This window comes from Cnephaeus nilssonii (genome assembly GCF_951640355.1).
Source record: "Cnephaeus nilssonii genome assembly, chromosome: 2".
NCBI lineage: Eukaryota > Metazoa > Chordata > Mammalia > Chiroptera > Vespertilionidae > Cnephaeus > Cnephaeus nilssonii.
In genome coordinates, this window is record NC_137073.1 from 49,500,344 (window position 1) to 49,513,557 (window position 13,214).

At 41.0% G+C, this 13,214-nt stretch overlaps 1 protein-coding gene across 1 annotated transcript; it reads right to left on the bottom strand.

Annotated features, from left to right (window-relative positions):
- Positions 1-1,624: 1,624 nt before the first annotated feature.
- SRP19 (signal recognition particle 19) lies at positions 1,625-8,085 on the bottom strand. Its single transcript, XM_079794842.1, has 5 exons — positions 7,937-8,085; positions 6,997-7,072; positions 4,588-4,659; positions 4,385-4,496; positions 1,625-2,157 (listed from the first exon to the last, which is right to left on the bottom strand). The coding sequence occupies exons 1-5, from the start codon at positions 7,975-7,977 to the stop codon at positions 2,024-2,026; spliced, it is 435 nt and encodes a 144-aa protein (XP_079650968.1). The 5' UTR covers positions 7,978-8,085; the 3' UTR covers positions 1,625-2,023.
- Between the last annotated feature and the right edge of the window lie 5,129 nt (positions 8,086-13,214).

The window sequence follows — 13,214 nt, forward strand, 5'->3', positions numbered from 1 at the left end:
GGGGTGTGTGTCCCTCAGCCCAGCCTGCACCCTCTCCAATCTGGGACCCCTCGAGGGCAGTCGGACATCCCTCTCACAATCCAAGACTGCTGGCTCCCAACTGCTCGCCTGCCTGCCTTCCTGATTGTCCCTAATTGCTTCTGCCGGCCAGCCTGATCACCCCCTAACCACTCCCCTGCCAGCCTTATTGATGCCTAACTGCTCCCCTGCCAGCCTGATTGCCCCTAACTGCCCTCTCCTGCTGGCCTGATCGCCCACAACTGCCCTCCCTTGCAGGCCTGGCCCCTCCCAACTGCCCTCCCCTGCTGGCCATCTTGTGTCCACATGGGGCAGCCATATTGTGTTGGAGTGATGGTCAATTTGCATATTACTCTTTTATTAGGTAGGATGGGATCACAGTGTATATGTGGCACATCACTGACTGAAACACTATTAGGCAGTGCATGACTAACAGCCCTTTCAGAAGCAGAGGGAGTCACAGAAGGCAGTTCCCCAAGAGATTCTCAGAGGACAAAAACATATGGCTAGATAGGGATTCTCTTCAACTTTACAAAAAATTCAGACAATGCTTTGCAATAAAGGTAGAATCAGCAATCCAATTTAATTTACTGAAAAAGGTGTATCTCAAGGTGCTAAAGCATAAGTAGTCTTAGAATTCCAATGAAAACAATGTCCTTAAGCCTATAAAATAAGCAAATCTAAAGCTTAAACTCCAGGACTTTCCATGTCAAAAAACTAGTAATTGAACTATTCAATTACAATAACTAATTAAAAGAATATGATCTAGCCCTGACTGGATGGCTGTTGGTTGGAGCGTCATCCCATACACCAAAAGGTTGTGTGATTGATTCCTGGTCAGGGCACACACCGAGGTTGTGGGTTAGATCCCCAGTCGGGGGGCATACATAAGGCAGCAGATCGATGTTTCTGTCACATCAATATTTCCCTTTCCTTTACTCCTCTCTAAAAAGAAACTCAATTAAAAATAAAAAAAAAATATCTATAGACTGGTTGTTCATAGACCTCCAAGAGGATTTAACTACTTTCTTCTACTTTTAAGGTCATACTAAACATCCACTACCCATTTTATTCTTTTATTTTTTTATTATTTCTAAAATATATTTTTATTGATTTTAGAGAGGGAGAGGGAGATAGAAACATCACTGATGAGCCAAAACCGGTTTGGCTCAGTGGATAGAGCGTCAGTCTGCAGACTGAAAGGTCCCAGGTTCGATTCCGGTCAAGGGCATATACATTGGTTGCGGGCACATCCCCGGTGGGGGGTGTGCAGGAGGCAGCTGGTCGATGTTTCTCTCTCATCGATGTTTCTAGCTCTCTATCCCTCTTCCTTCCTCTCTGTAAAAAATCAATAAAATATATTAAAAAAAAAAAAAAAAAGAAACATCACTGATGAGAAAGAATCATTGATTGCCTCCTGCATGACCCACACGGGGGGGATCAAGCCTGCAACCCAGGTATGTGCCCTGACCAGGAATCAAACTGTGGCCTCCTGGTTCATAGTTCGACACTCAACCACTGAGCCATGCCAGCCAGGCTTCCCATTTTATTCTTTTAAATGATCTCTTCCACTGGCATTGATTAGTTCATAAGCAAAAGCTACATAGTCAGTTTTGAATTTTATTTCATTAGCTTAAAAGGTGAACAATATGTGTTTTAAATCTTATTAAACTCATTTAGCTGAACATTTTTACATAGAGCACAGATACAGGATTTCAAGTAACTTATGGCAGAGGCCACTGTCCATTTAAAAATAAGCTTCTTTCTTCCACAAAAACTGCATTGAAAGGCAAAAAAATTTTCTTTTATACTGCATAAGAGCTAGATGCAAACTTTGATGTAAATTTATTTCATTGTCAACTCTCATGCTAAAGCTGGGAGGCACAAATGTTCATAGTTCAGTTAAATGATACAAACAAAAAGCTTCAGTTTCTCCCAGATACAAATCAGAAACCTCCATCCACGTCTCTTATAGTAGTATGTCAGACTTGATTGTCTTGCCAGGTCACTTCTTCTTCTTTCCTTTCCCTTTTTTACTTCCCTCTCCTTGCTGAAGAGTTTGGTCACTACCTCCTGTTTTTTGTGTCCTTGTTTTTAGTTTAGGAATCATTTCTGCTGCATACAACATTACTGACTTACCTAGGAACCAGAAATTACAGTTAGTATATAATCTGAGAGATAAGATGCAAAAGGTCATTAACTTGAATACCATAAAGTTCAAGAAATCATCACACCACATCAAGAAAATGAGAAGAATTTAAAAAGAAAAAAAAAAATGACTATGAAGACAATGACTAGGAGTGGGGCCTTTGGTGGTGAAAGTATTGAGAACAATGCTGAAATATTTAAAATAACACAATCAAAATTTAAGTGTGAAACAAAAATTTGGGTCTTGGTCCTAGTAATTAACTTGACAATCCAAGGAGAACTTTTCTAAACCTAAGAAATTTGAAACAGCATATCATTATAACTTTTAAGCCATAGAAACACACAATATAGTGTACAGATGACATTCTGTGGAATTGTTCACCTGAAACCTGTATAATTTTGTTAACCAGTATTCACCCCAATAAATTAAAAATAAAAAGAAATAAAACACTAGGGATAATGCTAGTCTTCTCTTACCATAACCTCCTGTGCCTACTCCCTACCCCTTGATTGCTTTTGCCATTAGGTTAACTACTATCTTAAGACCAGGTATTTTCTTACTTTGTTCTTAAATTTACCTAAGTGGTAATACTATCTCTTGCTTTTTTTCACTAAGTATGGCTTTTTAGATTTATTAATTAAATTATAAGTTCGATTCCGGTCAAGGGCATGTACCTTGGTTGTGGGCACATCCCCAGTAGGGGGTGTGCAGGAGGCAGCTGGTCGATGTTTCAAGATCTCTAGGATCTAAAATGGCAATGAACATCTGACAATTTAATAATTTTACACTCTTAACCTAGGAGCAATGATGGATTTTCAGAGGTTTACAAAATGTTCACAAAACAGTATTTTTGGAGGAAACCATTAGTAAGTTTCATCACATTATCAAATAGGTCCTTAACTTAAAGAAGTTTAGAACCAGTGCAGCCACTATGGAAAACATTATGAAGTTTCCTTAAAAAATGAAAAGTGGAACTGCCATTTGACCCAGTGGCCCACTTCTAGGAATATATCCCAAGAACCCCAAAACACCTATCAGAAAGGATATATGCACCCCTATGTTCACAGCAGCATTATTTAAAACTAGTAGCCCCTTGCAGGAAGATTCCTGCAATAGGGCTTCCTGCTGTGCTCTCCCCCGCCCCGCCTGCTTTCCTCCCTTCTCCCCGCCCCGCCTGCTTGTTTCTCCGCAGCTTCACTCCCTTCTGCAGTGCTTGGCTTCTTCCTATGCTGTCTTGATATGCAAATTAACCAACATCTTGGTTGGGTTAGTTTGCATATTCACCCTGATTGGCTGGTGGGCGTGGCTTAGGCATAGCAAAGGTGTGGTCAATTTGCATATTACTCTTTTATTAGGTAGGATAGCTAAGATTTATAAACAGCCTAAGTGCCCACCAGTAGATAAGTGGATAAAAAAAGCTGTGGTAGGTACATTTACACAATGGAATACTATGCAGCTGTAGAAAAGAAGGATCTCTTGCATGGCTGGTGTGGCTCAGTGGTTGAGCATTGATCTATGAACCAGAAGATCACGGTCAGAACACATGCCTGGGTTGCCGGAGGCGCCAATCAATGATTCTCTCTTATCATTGATGTTTCTATTCCTCTCTCTCTCTCCCCCCCCTACCCCTTTCCTCTCTGAAAACAAAACAAAAACAAATTATATATATGATCTCTTACTCTTTGAGACAGCATGGATGGACCTGGAGAGTATTATGCTAAGTGAAATAAGCCATTCAGAGAAAGACAAGTATCACATGATTTCACTCATGTTTAATGTAATAAACAAAATAAATTGACCCACAAAATAAGTCCAGAGGCATGGAAGCATGCAACAGACTGATGAATCTCACAGTGGGGGGAGGAGAGGGTGCAGACGGTAAGAGATTTTATATACTTATATGCATAACCCATGGTCACAGACAATAGGATGGTGAAGACCTGAGGTGGGGTGGGAATTGGGTGGAGGGGGGCAATGAGAGTAAAAAGGGGAGAGACATCTGTAATACTCTCAACAATAAAGATAAAAAAAATAAAACAAAATAAAAAGATGTACCCCAGCCCCCAAGGAAGTTAGAAGCACTGTGGTAGTCCTTCTCTAAATTAATCTGTAGAACACACATTATTTTTACATTTCAAAAGATCAGGAACTTTTTTGCAGTGTAGAGGAATGAGTAACCTATCCCCAAATTTTACTCATTCATTTAAAAAATCTTACGTGATGGGAACTGTACAAGACAGAGGCTGCCATCTTCCTGTTTGAGTTGAACCCGGACTCTGCCCCTGTACTGAGCATCACGATTCCATTCTCTGGAGTACATTTTGTTTTTCTAATATAAAAGGAAAACAGGCTTTGTTTAAGGAAGTTATTATATCAATGAGATGAGAATGGAAAATAGTGAAGGAAGGACCACATCATACCTCAAGAAATGCATTAAGTCCAACTGCTGAGCACACATCTTGAATCTCTGTAGCTGTAGGATTTTCAACAGCCTGAACAGTTTAAAAAAACACTGAACAGCTTAGCTTTAAGTAGGTACTACAATATTGTTGTGTAAATCATTTCAAATACTATGATCAAAACATGTATTAAACCCAAGGTTTCCTTTTCTACTAGGTCCAGCTGTTTCCACTATAATTAAATAATAATAATAATAATAAAATCCCTGGAATAATACTGATCCATCCTTGTGTTGTTCATCTCCCCTCCAACAGAACATACACTTCACAAGTGGAAGGACTAATTTGTTCATCAGTATATTCCCCAACATCTGGTATGATACTTGGAGCATAGTAGGTGCTCAGTGAATACTGGTTAACAATTATTACAGCCCTGACTGGTTTTGCTCAGTGGATAGAGCATCGGCCTGTGGACTGAAGGGTCCCAGGTTCGATTCCGGTCAAGGGCATGTACCTTGGTTATGGGCACATCCCCAGTAGGGGGTGTGCAGGAGGCAGCTGGTCGATGTTTCTCTCTCATCTATGTTTCTAACTCTCTATCCCTCTCCCTTCCTCTCTGTAAAAAAATGAATAAAATATATATTTTTAAAAAAACAATTATTACAGATACAACCACTTTAGAAAATTATTTGGTTGTATCTATTAAAGCCAAATGTATGCATTCATTATGGCCATGCAACTGCACTTCTAAGTATATATTTTTAAAATATGCAAAACTATGTTCACTAAAGATAAACTCAAGAATGTTCACAGCAGCTCTATTTACAATAGCCCCAAACTACAAACAACCCAGTTATCCATCGACAGTAGATTAGACGATGGTATATTCATACAATGCAATACTACATAGCAGTGGTTGTCATTAAGGTAATTTTGCCCCCTGTCCCATCCACTCAACATTTGGCAATGCTTTGGAAACATTTTTGACTGTCACAACTAGGATGGCGTAGGGCACTGGCATCTAGTGGGTAGAGGCCAAAGATGCTGCTAAACAACCTAAAATACACAGGATAGCCTCACAACAAAGAATTATCTGGCTCAAAATGTCAAAGGTGCTGCTGTTGAGAAATGCTATTACAAAGCAATGAGAATTAAACTTGACACAAAAATGTGGATAAATCTTATAAGCTTAAAGTTCGGTGAAAAACGGATGTAAAAGTACATAGTGTATAATGCATTTTAAATAAAATTCAAAAACAAGCAAAAGTAATCTATGGCGATGGAAGTCAGGAGTGGTTATCCTTGTATGTGAGTATGTATGGAGAGGACAGTGACTGGCAGGGGACATAAAGGAATCTTCCTGGGTGCTGGTAATGTTTTCTTTTTTTAAATTAGGGTGCTGATTACCCATGTGCACTCATTTTGTGAAAATTAAGACACAAGATTTCTGTATGTTTCTGTATGTATGCTTGCTATATATCGATAAAGTTCAAAACAATTTAATAATTCTCCAAATTATCTGACAGCTTGCTACCAGAGCCTGTTACAGTGAGTCAGGCATTATTCTGAACCAATGCTTTGGTGTCTTCTCTTTTATCCAGAGGCAGCAAAATAGACTTTCTTTTACACATTTAAGCAGAAAATGAGAGATATAAAATAACTCAAAAATAACAAAGTCAATGCTTCAGACCAAGTTACCTTGACCCTGTTGTTAGATTACAAAATGTGATTCTTAAAAAATAAAATGACATCAATTTTGAAAATAAAAGGCATCAACCAAGTCCCTTCACTTGGCATTAGGCACTTTCCTAATGCCAAATTATTTTTAAAGTAACTTTACCCATTTCAAAAAAGGTAACTGACATAAAACTATAAAACTCAACACGTCTGAATTTTCTGCAAGTCTTCTTTAAAAACTCAACTGCATTCTGGACATTTCATTGTACAAAACCATAATTTTGGTTTCCTTTATTAAGGGGAAGACTGTCATACCTTGGTTTAAATGAAAACTGCAAATCCTACACCTCTCCCTCCACCTCCTTAAAAAAAAACCTGATTCTTTGAGAGGGAGAAACACCGATGTGAGAGCGAACATCGATTGGCTGCCTACTGTGCGTCCCCTACTGGGGATCGTGCCCTGATCAGGAATCAGCCGGCAACCTCTGGGTGCGCATGCGCGGGATGGCGCGCAATCAACTGGCCCACACCGGCCAGGGCCCCCTCCTCTTTCAAACACAGGTTCATGAAGAATCATTTAAAAAAAAAAAAAGAATTCCTTCAGCTATGACTTCGTGCCTTTCTGGTTTCACCGTTATTAAGGAATGCACCCAATTTTTGGCTACTGTGTCTCAAATGCAGTCAAGTCAAAGAAACCTTTGTGGCCCTAACAGTAAAACCTCCCCTCAAGGGCCAAGGTACCAGCCTGCTTACCTTACTTATGGGGATGCGCCTGCCCTCCGCGATGGTCTTCTTGTTATTTAAATAAGCAGGGTAAATACAAATAAACCTGCCACAGAAAAAATACAGCTGGTATCACCAGGGCAGTATTTCCAAAACTTCACCCATTCATTCACTCGTTATCGTGACTGCCAGTACACCCACACTAGAGAAGTCGCATGTTTTTTCTTTATATTGTCTCCCTTTTACTTAACTTACTTAAAAAGTAAACTTTAACTCACTACCTTAAATAGAAAAAAAACCCCACTTGCTAGAGAATATTTAAAAAAACGTTGTCTTAACTGTTCAGTTAGATACAGGTACCTGCCCAAAGGCCCTGCGGGGGGCCCACTCTAGTGTATACAAAGTACGGCGTTAGCCCTGACCGGTTTGGCTCAGTGGACAGAGCCTCCGCCTGCAGACCCAAGGGTCCCGGGTTCGATTCCGGTCAAGGGCATGTAGCCTGGTTGCGGGCACATCCCCAGTGGGGGGTGTGCGGGAGGCAGCTGGTCGATGTTTCTGGCTCTCTATCCCTCTCCCTTCCTCTCTGTAAAAAAACACACACATCAATAAAATACATTTTTTAAAAAAAGTACGGCGTCAGAGGTATTAATAAACCTAAAGAACTCAAACGAGCCTTCCTGAACGCCACAATAGGAAAAAAAAAAAGAGTTCTCACGTTGTGCCTGTTACGTAATGTCATGTGCACGGAGCACCCAATGTGCTGTGTGTGGCGTACGGGTGGGCCAGGTAGTCACTGGGCTACCGACAGCCGGCATTTCAGGGACCCTGCGAAGAGCCTGGTGCTGGCGGCCCCCCGGAGAAACGAACGCCGGAGAGGAGCTCAGAGCCTTCCCGCGAGCCCTCCCCGGGGCTGGGAAGCGGCGCAGCCTCCGCGGGCTCGCGGCAAGCCCCTCCCTGCCGCAGGACCCACCTGTCCTGGTCGGCCGGGGATCGCGCCGCGGCGCAAGCCATCTCCGCCCGTGCCCACTGGGGTGAGACCCGCCGGGAAACCCGCCGGAACGCCGCTCTGATTTCCCAGACAACCCCATTTCCGGCGGAAGTCCTGCCCTCCGGAACGCCTTCGCGGCCCCGGCCTTTCCCTGTCCGTTTGTTCTGGCACCTGTCGCTCGGCGCCAGCGTCCCAGCTCCTGACGTGGCATTTGGCCCTGTCCTCTCGCGATAGCATCCACAAACGCTTCCACTTCTTTCCCTTGTGTCGTCAAAGCGAGACCTTCTGGGCGCATGCGCCGTCGCTAAAATGGAATTCCTCCCTGAGTACTGGCCACACTCACCTATAGATAGGGGCTCTGCCCTGCGGGCAATCTGTGTAGTTCAAAGTTAGTTGTTGGAGCAGGCAAGAAGATACCCTTTCTGTTTTATCTTTATTCGCTTCTGGGCCTAGCAGCTTGCTTTCAGCTTGGCAAAATGAGTTTTTATAGTGGTGGAACAAGCAAAATGACTGGCACGTTTCTCGTTGCGCCGCATAATTGTTAGAAATTTGTACACCTTTTTAGATTTCTGAAGATCATCTAAACTCAAATTCACTATACTTTTGCATACCTTAGGTTAATTGCAAAGCATTATTTCGGCATTTCCCTGAATACACCTTCATTTCTATTTTAGTAGCTGCTGTTTATCCCACACCTACAAAGTAGCTTATTAAAACCTGGGCAAGGTAAGATAGGTATCCTCTTTCAGAGACGGAAAAAAAACTAAACAAACAAAAATTCCTAAATTTTCCCAGCCCACTAAGGTTAGATATTCATGCTAACGATAGCTGAGCATAAACGCCCCCACTGGGGATCAAGCCAGGCAACCCAGGCATGTGCCCTGACCGGGAATTGAACCATGACCTCCTGGTTCATGGGTTGATGCTCAACCACTGAGCCACACCAGTTGGGCTGGAACTAATATTTTTGAGTGTTATTCTATGCTAGATTCATAACTCCTATTTCACTCTACACTAGTGTACAAAGAAAATAGTGTACAAAGAAAAAGGGGGGGATGGGTGAGTAGGGAGACAACAATATTGTTACCATACTGATGATTAAAGAAATAGTAACCAAACATAAAGTTTTTAAATGCCTATGCTTGTGGAAAAGCAGGTTGAATTAAAGGAGGATGAAGTTGGACATGGAGAATTGTGGTGATGCTGAAAAGGCTTTAGAAATTGATGGCACTTGTTTTCAAATCTAAGTTTTAGCAAACTGTCTTCTTTTTCCACATGCCACTAAATTCAACCTGTCAGCCTTGGTTGAGGCTGTTGGGTAGGGGTGGGGTTCATAAAGGTGGAAAGAGAAGATCGAGGTGTGCAAGAGAAATTTTCCTAAGATAGTTGAGTAAGAGTTGAAAACAGGAGGAGGAGGAGGAAATGAAGAGTTGGGGCCTCTAAAGAACTCAGGGTAAAGAAGAGATGTGCTATATATGTGTGTTGGTGGAGAGGGCTGCTGGGGATGTGAGTAAAATGACCTGTGAGCCAAGGGAAAGGAAGTGATGGAGGAGCAGCAATAACTTGAGAACATTTCTAAGCTGAAGACTCAAGGTTGCAAAGATGCAGTATTAAAAGACAGAGTTGCAGGGGAAAAACACAGCAGGACTCATACCAGTAGACTTTTTTTTACTTCAAGGATAAAAACAAAATCCTACAAACTCCAAGGTAGGAAATAAAAGTTACCTCTAGGAAAAAAGTCAGACTAATATTTTAACTTCTTAACCACAGTAAACACTACAGTTAAAAGTTTTGAGGAAAAAAGAATTGTGAACAAAGTTATGATCCAAATTATCCATTGTGTGAGGGCAAACAAAAACGATTTTAAAGAAGCAAGGATTTAGAAAATATATCCCCCAACTTAGCTTTTCTGGAAAAAAAACCAAAACTTTGAGGGACATACACCAGCTAAGCCAAATTATAACATGAAAAACTAAATATGTATGAATATGTATGTAATATAGAGGAAACAGTGGAGAGTACAAACCTAATTTACACTTAGATTTAAATAATTATTGATATGGTGAAGTTAATTGCAATTGTCAAGAAAAGATTCTGAAAATTAAAAACAAGTGAATACATTGATATTGGAACAGATTTTGCAAAGAACTGAGGTTTCCAACGGAACAAGTGTATGTCTCAGTTTCTAAAATCATTTTAGCCACTGTATCACTAAGGTTCTTTACTGGCCATGTCACCTGACACAGGACCTTGACTTCTCACCATTTTGCCACTGCCTCTTTCTCTTCGTCCCCATCCCCCATCTCTATTCCTCAGCCCCATTCCTGGAATACCCCAAGAACCCGAAATTCTTGCCTCTCTTAAGCCAACCCATGAGATTTTCTCTGACCCTCCTTTCACCTAAACTTCAGGCTTAGCTTTTCAGATCCCAAACCCATCAAGTTCTTCTAAAGAAAAGGACCTTCTGAGAACCTCCCTTTAAGATCCACCCTTTTTAGAAGGAAATTAGGGTTTTAAATAACTTTTTTGGAGGAAGGGGGGCTTAAACGACAGAAATTTATTTTTCACAGTTCTGGAGGCAGGAAATCCAAGATCAAGAACCCAGTAAGGTAGGTTTCATTCTGACGCTCCTTTTGGCTTCCAGGCAGCACTTTCTGGAGTGGGGAGGGAAGAGACAGAGAGAGAGAGAGAGAGAGAGAGAGAGAGAGAGAGAGAGAGAGAGAGAGAGAGAGAGAGAGAGAAACACGCTCTGATGTCTTTTAAGGACATGAATCCTGTCAGATTAGGCCCTCATTTTTTATTTAATTATTGGGGTGACATTGGTTAATAAGATCAGACAGGTGTCACGTGTACATTTCTATGATACATGATCTATACACTGCTATGTGTTCCCGTGGTAGGCAAACTGCGGCTCGCGAGCCACATGCAGCTCTTTGGCCCCTTGAGTGTGGCTCTTCCACAAAATACCACGGCCTGGGCGAGTCTATTTTGAAGAAGTGGCGTTGGAAGAAGTTTAAATTTAAAAAATTTGGCTCTCAAAAGAAATTTCAATCGTTGTACTGTTGATATTTGGCTCTGTTGACTAATGAGTTTGCCGACCACTGTGTTAGGCCTTCATTCTTATGATCTCATTTTACCTTAATTAGTTCTTTAGAGGACCCATCTGCAAATACAGCCACTGGTTCCATGATTTTTTGTCAATTTTTGTATTTGTAATTTTGCTTCATACATTTGGGGCTATATTTGACATTTAAAGAGAGCATCATAACTGATGTTCATTTCCTGTTCATTCTGTTTGATGTTTTTTTTTATCCAGAATACTTTTTCTGACATAAATTTGCCATAGCTGCTTTCTGTACTTTTTTTTTTTTAATAGTCCTCACATGAGGACAATTTTTCATTTATTTTTAGACAGAGTGGAAGGGAGGGGGAGAGACAGAGAGAAACATCAATGTGAGAGAGACACATTGATTGGCTGCCTCCTACACGCCCCCTGACCAGGGCCAGGGATTGAGCCTGCAACTGAGGTACGTGCCCTTTACTGGAATCGAACCCAGGACCTTTCAGTCCATGGGCCGATGTTCTATCCACTGAGCCAAACTGGCTAGGGCACTTTTTTGTACATTTTTTCCTTTTTTTTTTTTGCATTTGCCTGTGCAAGTGTGGTTATACTTTTAGTTTCATCCATTCTGGATAATTTTAACTGTGTTTTTGTTAATGGCACTTAATTGGAGGATTTTCTAAAAACTTGACTTCAAGCTGAGAGTGGTTCTTTTACTCTTCATGTTTAATACACTCACTATTTGGTAGTGCTCTGTTGTTTCATACTTCTTTGTGAAGTACAGCCCTCTGCCACTTCTCCTGTCCTTTGATATCTTGTTCAAGTATCCCTAGTTGTTATTTTTGGGCTAGTGATTTGGATGGGAAGTTTTATTTCTTTTGAACATTGGAGTTACTATCCAATTAAAATACTGATTTTGTATTTTTCTAAAAGTAAAATAGTATCTCTGAACACTGCCTATGTAAGCTTAGAAATTTAGCATGCTTTTTGCATCTTCCTTCTAAATATTGTTTCCCAGATTGGTTTGGAGTAACTTGAATTTAAGATTAAAATTATTACAAATTTCATCTTTTCATTTTGAGTTCCTTGGGCACTCACATTGAGATTCATTATCAGATTAACCACAATTATTTATGCATTTATTCAAGTTTAAGTTTCATTGCTCAGATGGTTTACTTAAGCCTTTCTGTTTAATTCTTGGGCAGCAGGGATACTGAGGCAGAAATAGGTCATGGATTCTGATTGCCCAGCTCTTTGGAAATGCTCCTCATAGATTTGGGGAATTCATGTTTTATGAATGCAGCATGTGACATAGCCTCTGCCAATCACGGCCACCCAAGCAAGGCTCCAGAAGTGAGCAGTGTGAGGAAGCAAGTGCCGCATTGATGTTACTTATGGCAAGGGTGTGTGAGAAGGCTCTGGTGGTTAGGGGCAGCACCTGAATCTTGACCAAAGCAGCTTCACAGCACGATTTGGCTATTGTTTCCACCGTCTTGTTTCTATGAATGAATTTTTGGCCCATATACACATCCTGTGGACTACTTAATATTCTCTAAATGAACGAACATATTTGGTCTTCTAGGGAAGGTCTTGTTGATAACGATAATAATTCTGAATGATAGTACTTCAGATAAATTAAATGCTAGTTTGGCTGGTTTCAGAATTCTTAGGTAACATTTCTATTCCCTTCCAAATGCTGCATATATGGTTTTACTGTTGTTTTTTATTTTTGGTATTTAATATGGCAGAGAAGAAATTTGATGCCAACCCTTTTTTTGTAGGCAACCTATTCCTCTCTCCCCACAGAAAGAGAACGTTTTACCTTTGAAATTAACTCACTAAAATGGGTCTAAATACGGTTTTCTGGTAGTTCAAAGTTACTTCAGGAGCAAAGTGGGTTTAAAAGTTCATAAGTGCCCCCAAACACAAGCACAAGTAAAACCAGGTCTCATAAATGGCAGGGACTGAGATAAAACCAGGAGCTTGCTCTCTGCCTCGCTCCCATATCGGGACCCTTCTCTTTCTTCACTGGCTGGTTTTCCCTTAGTTGTAGCTTCATGATGCCAATCATACACAATCACCCTTGGCCTTAACTCTGTAAGATCTTCCAGTTCCAGCCCTCAGTCACCAACCAGACATTGTCTTTGTGACTCTTCCTTAAAACGGATTGGGCCAGGCTTTTCTCTCAGCCAGGTCATA

Coding starts and splice junctions, on each gene's coding strand:
- SRP19 (XM_079794842.1), bottom strand. CDS start 7,977: ATGGCTTGCGCCGCGGCGCGATCCCCGGCCGACCAGGACAG. Junction 4,660..6,996: donor GGCGCATCCCCATAAGTAAG/GTAAGCAGGCTG, acceptor TAAACTGTTCAG/GCTGTTGAAAATCCTACAGC. Junction 4,497..4,587: donor GACTTAATGCATTTCTTGAG/GTATGATGTGGT, acceptor CTTTTATATTAG/AAAAACAAAATGTACTCCAG.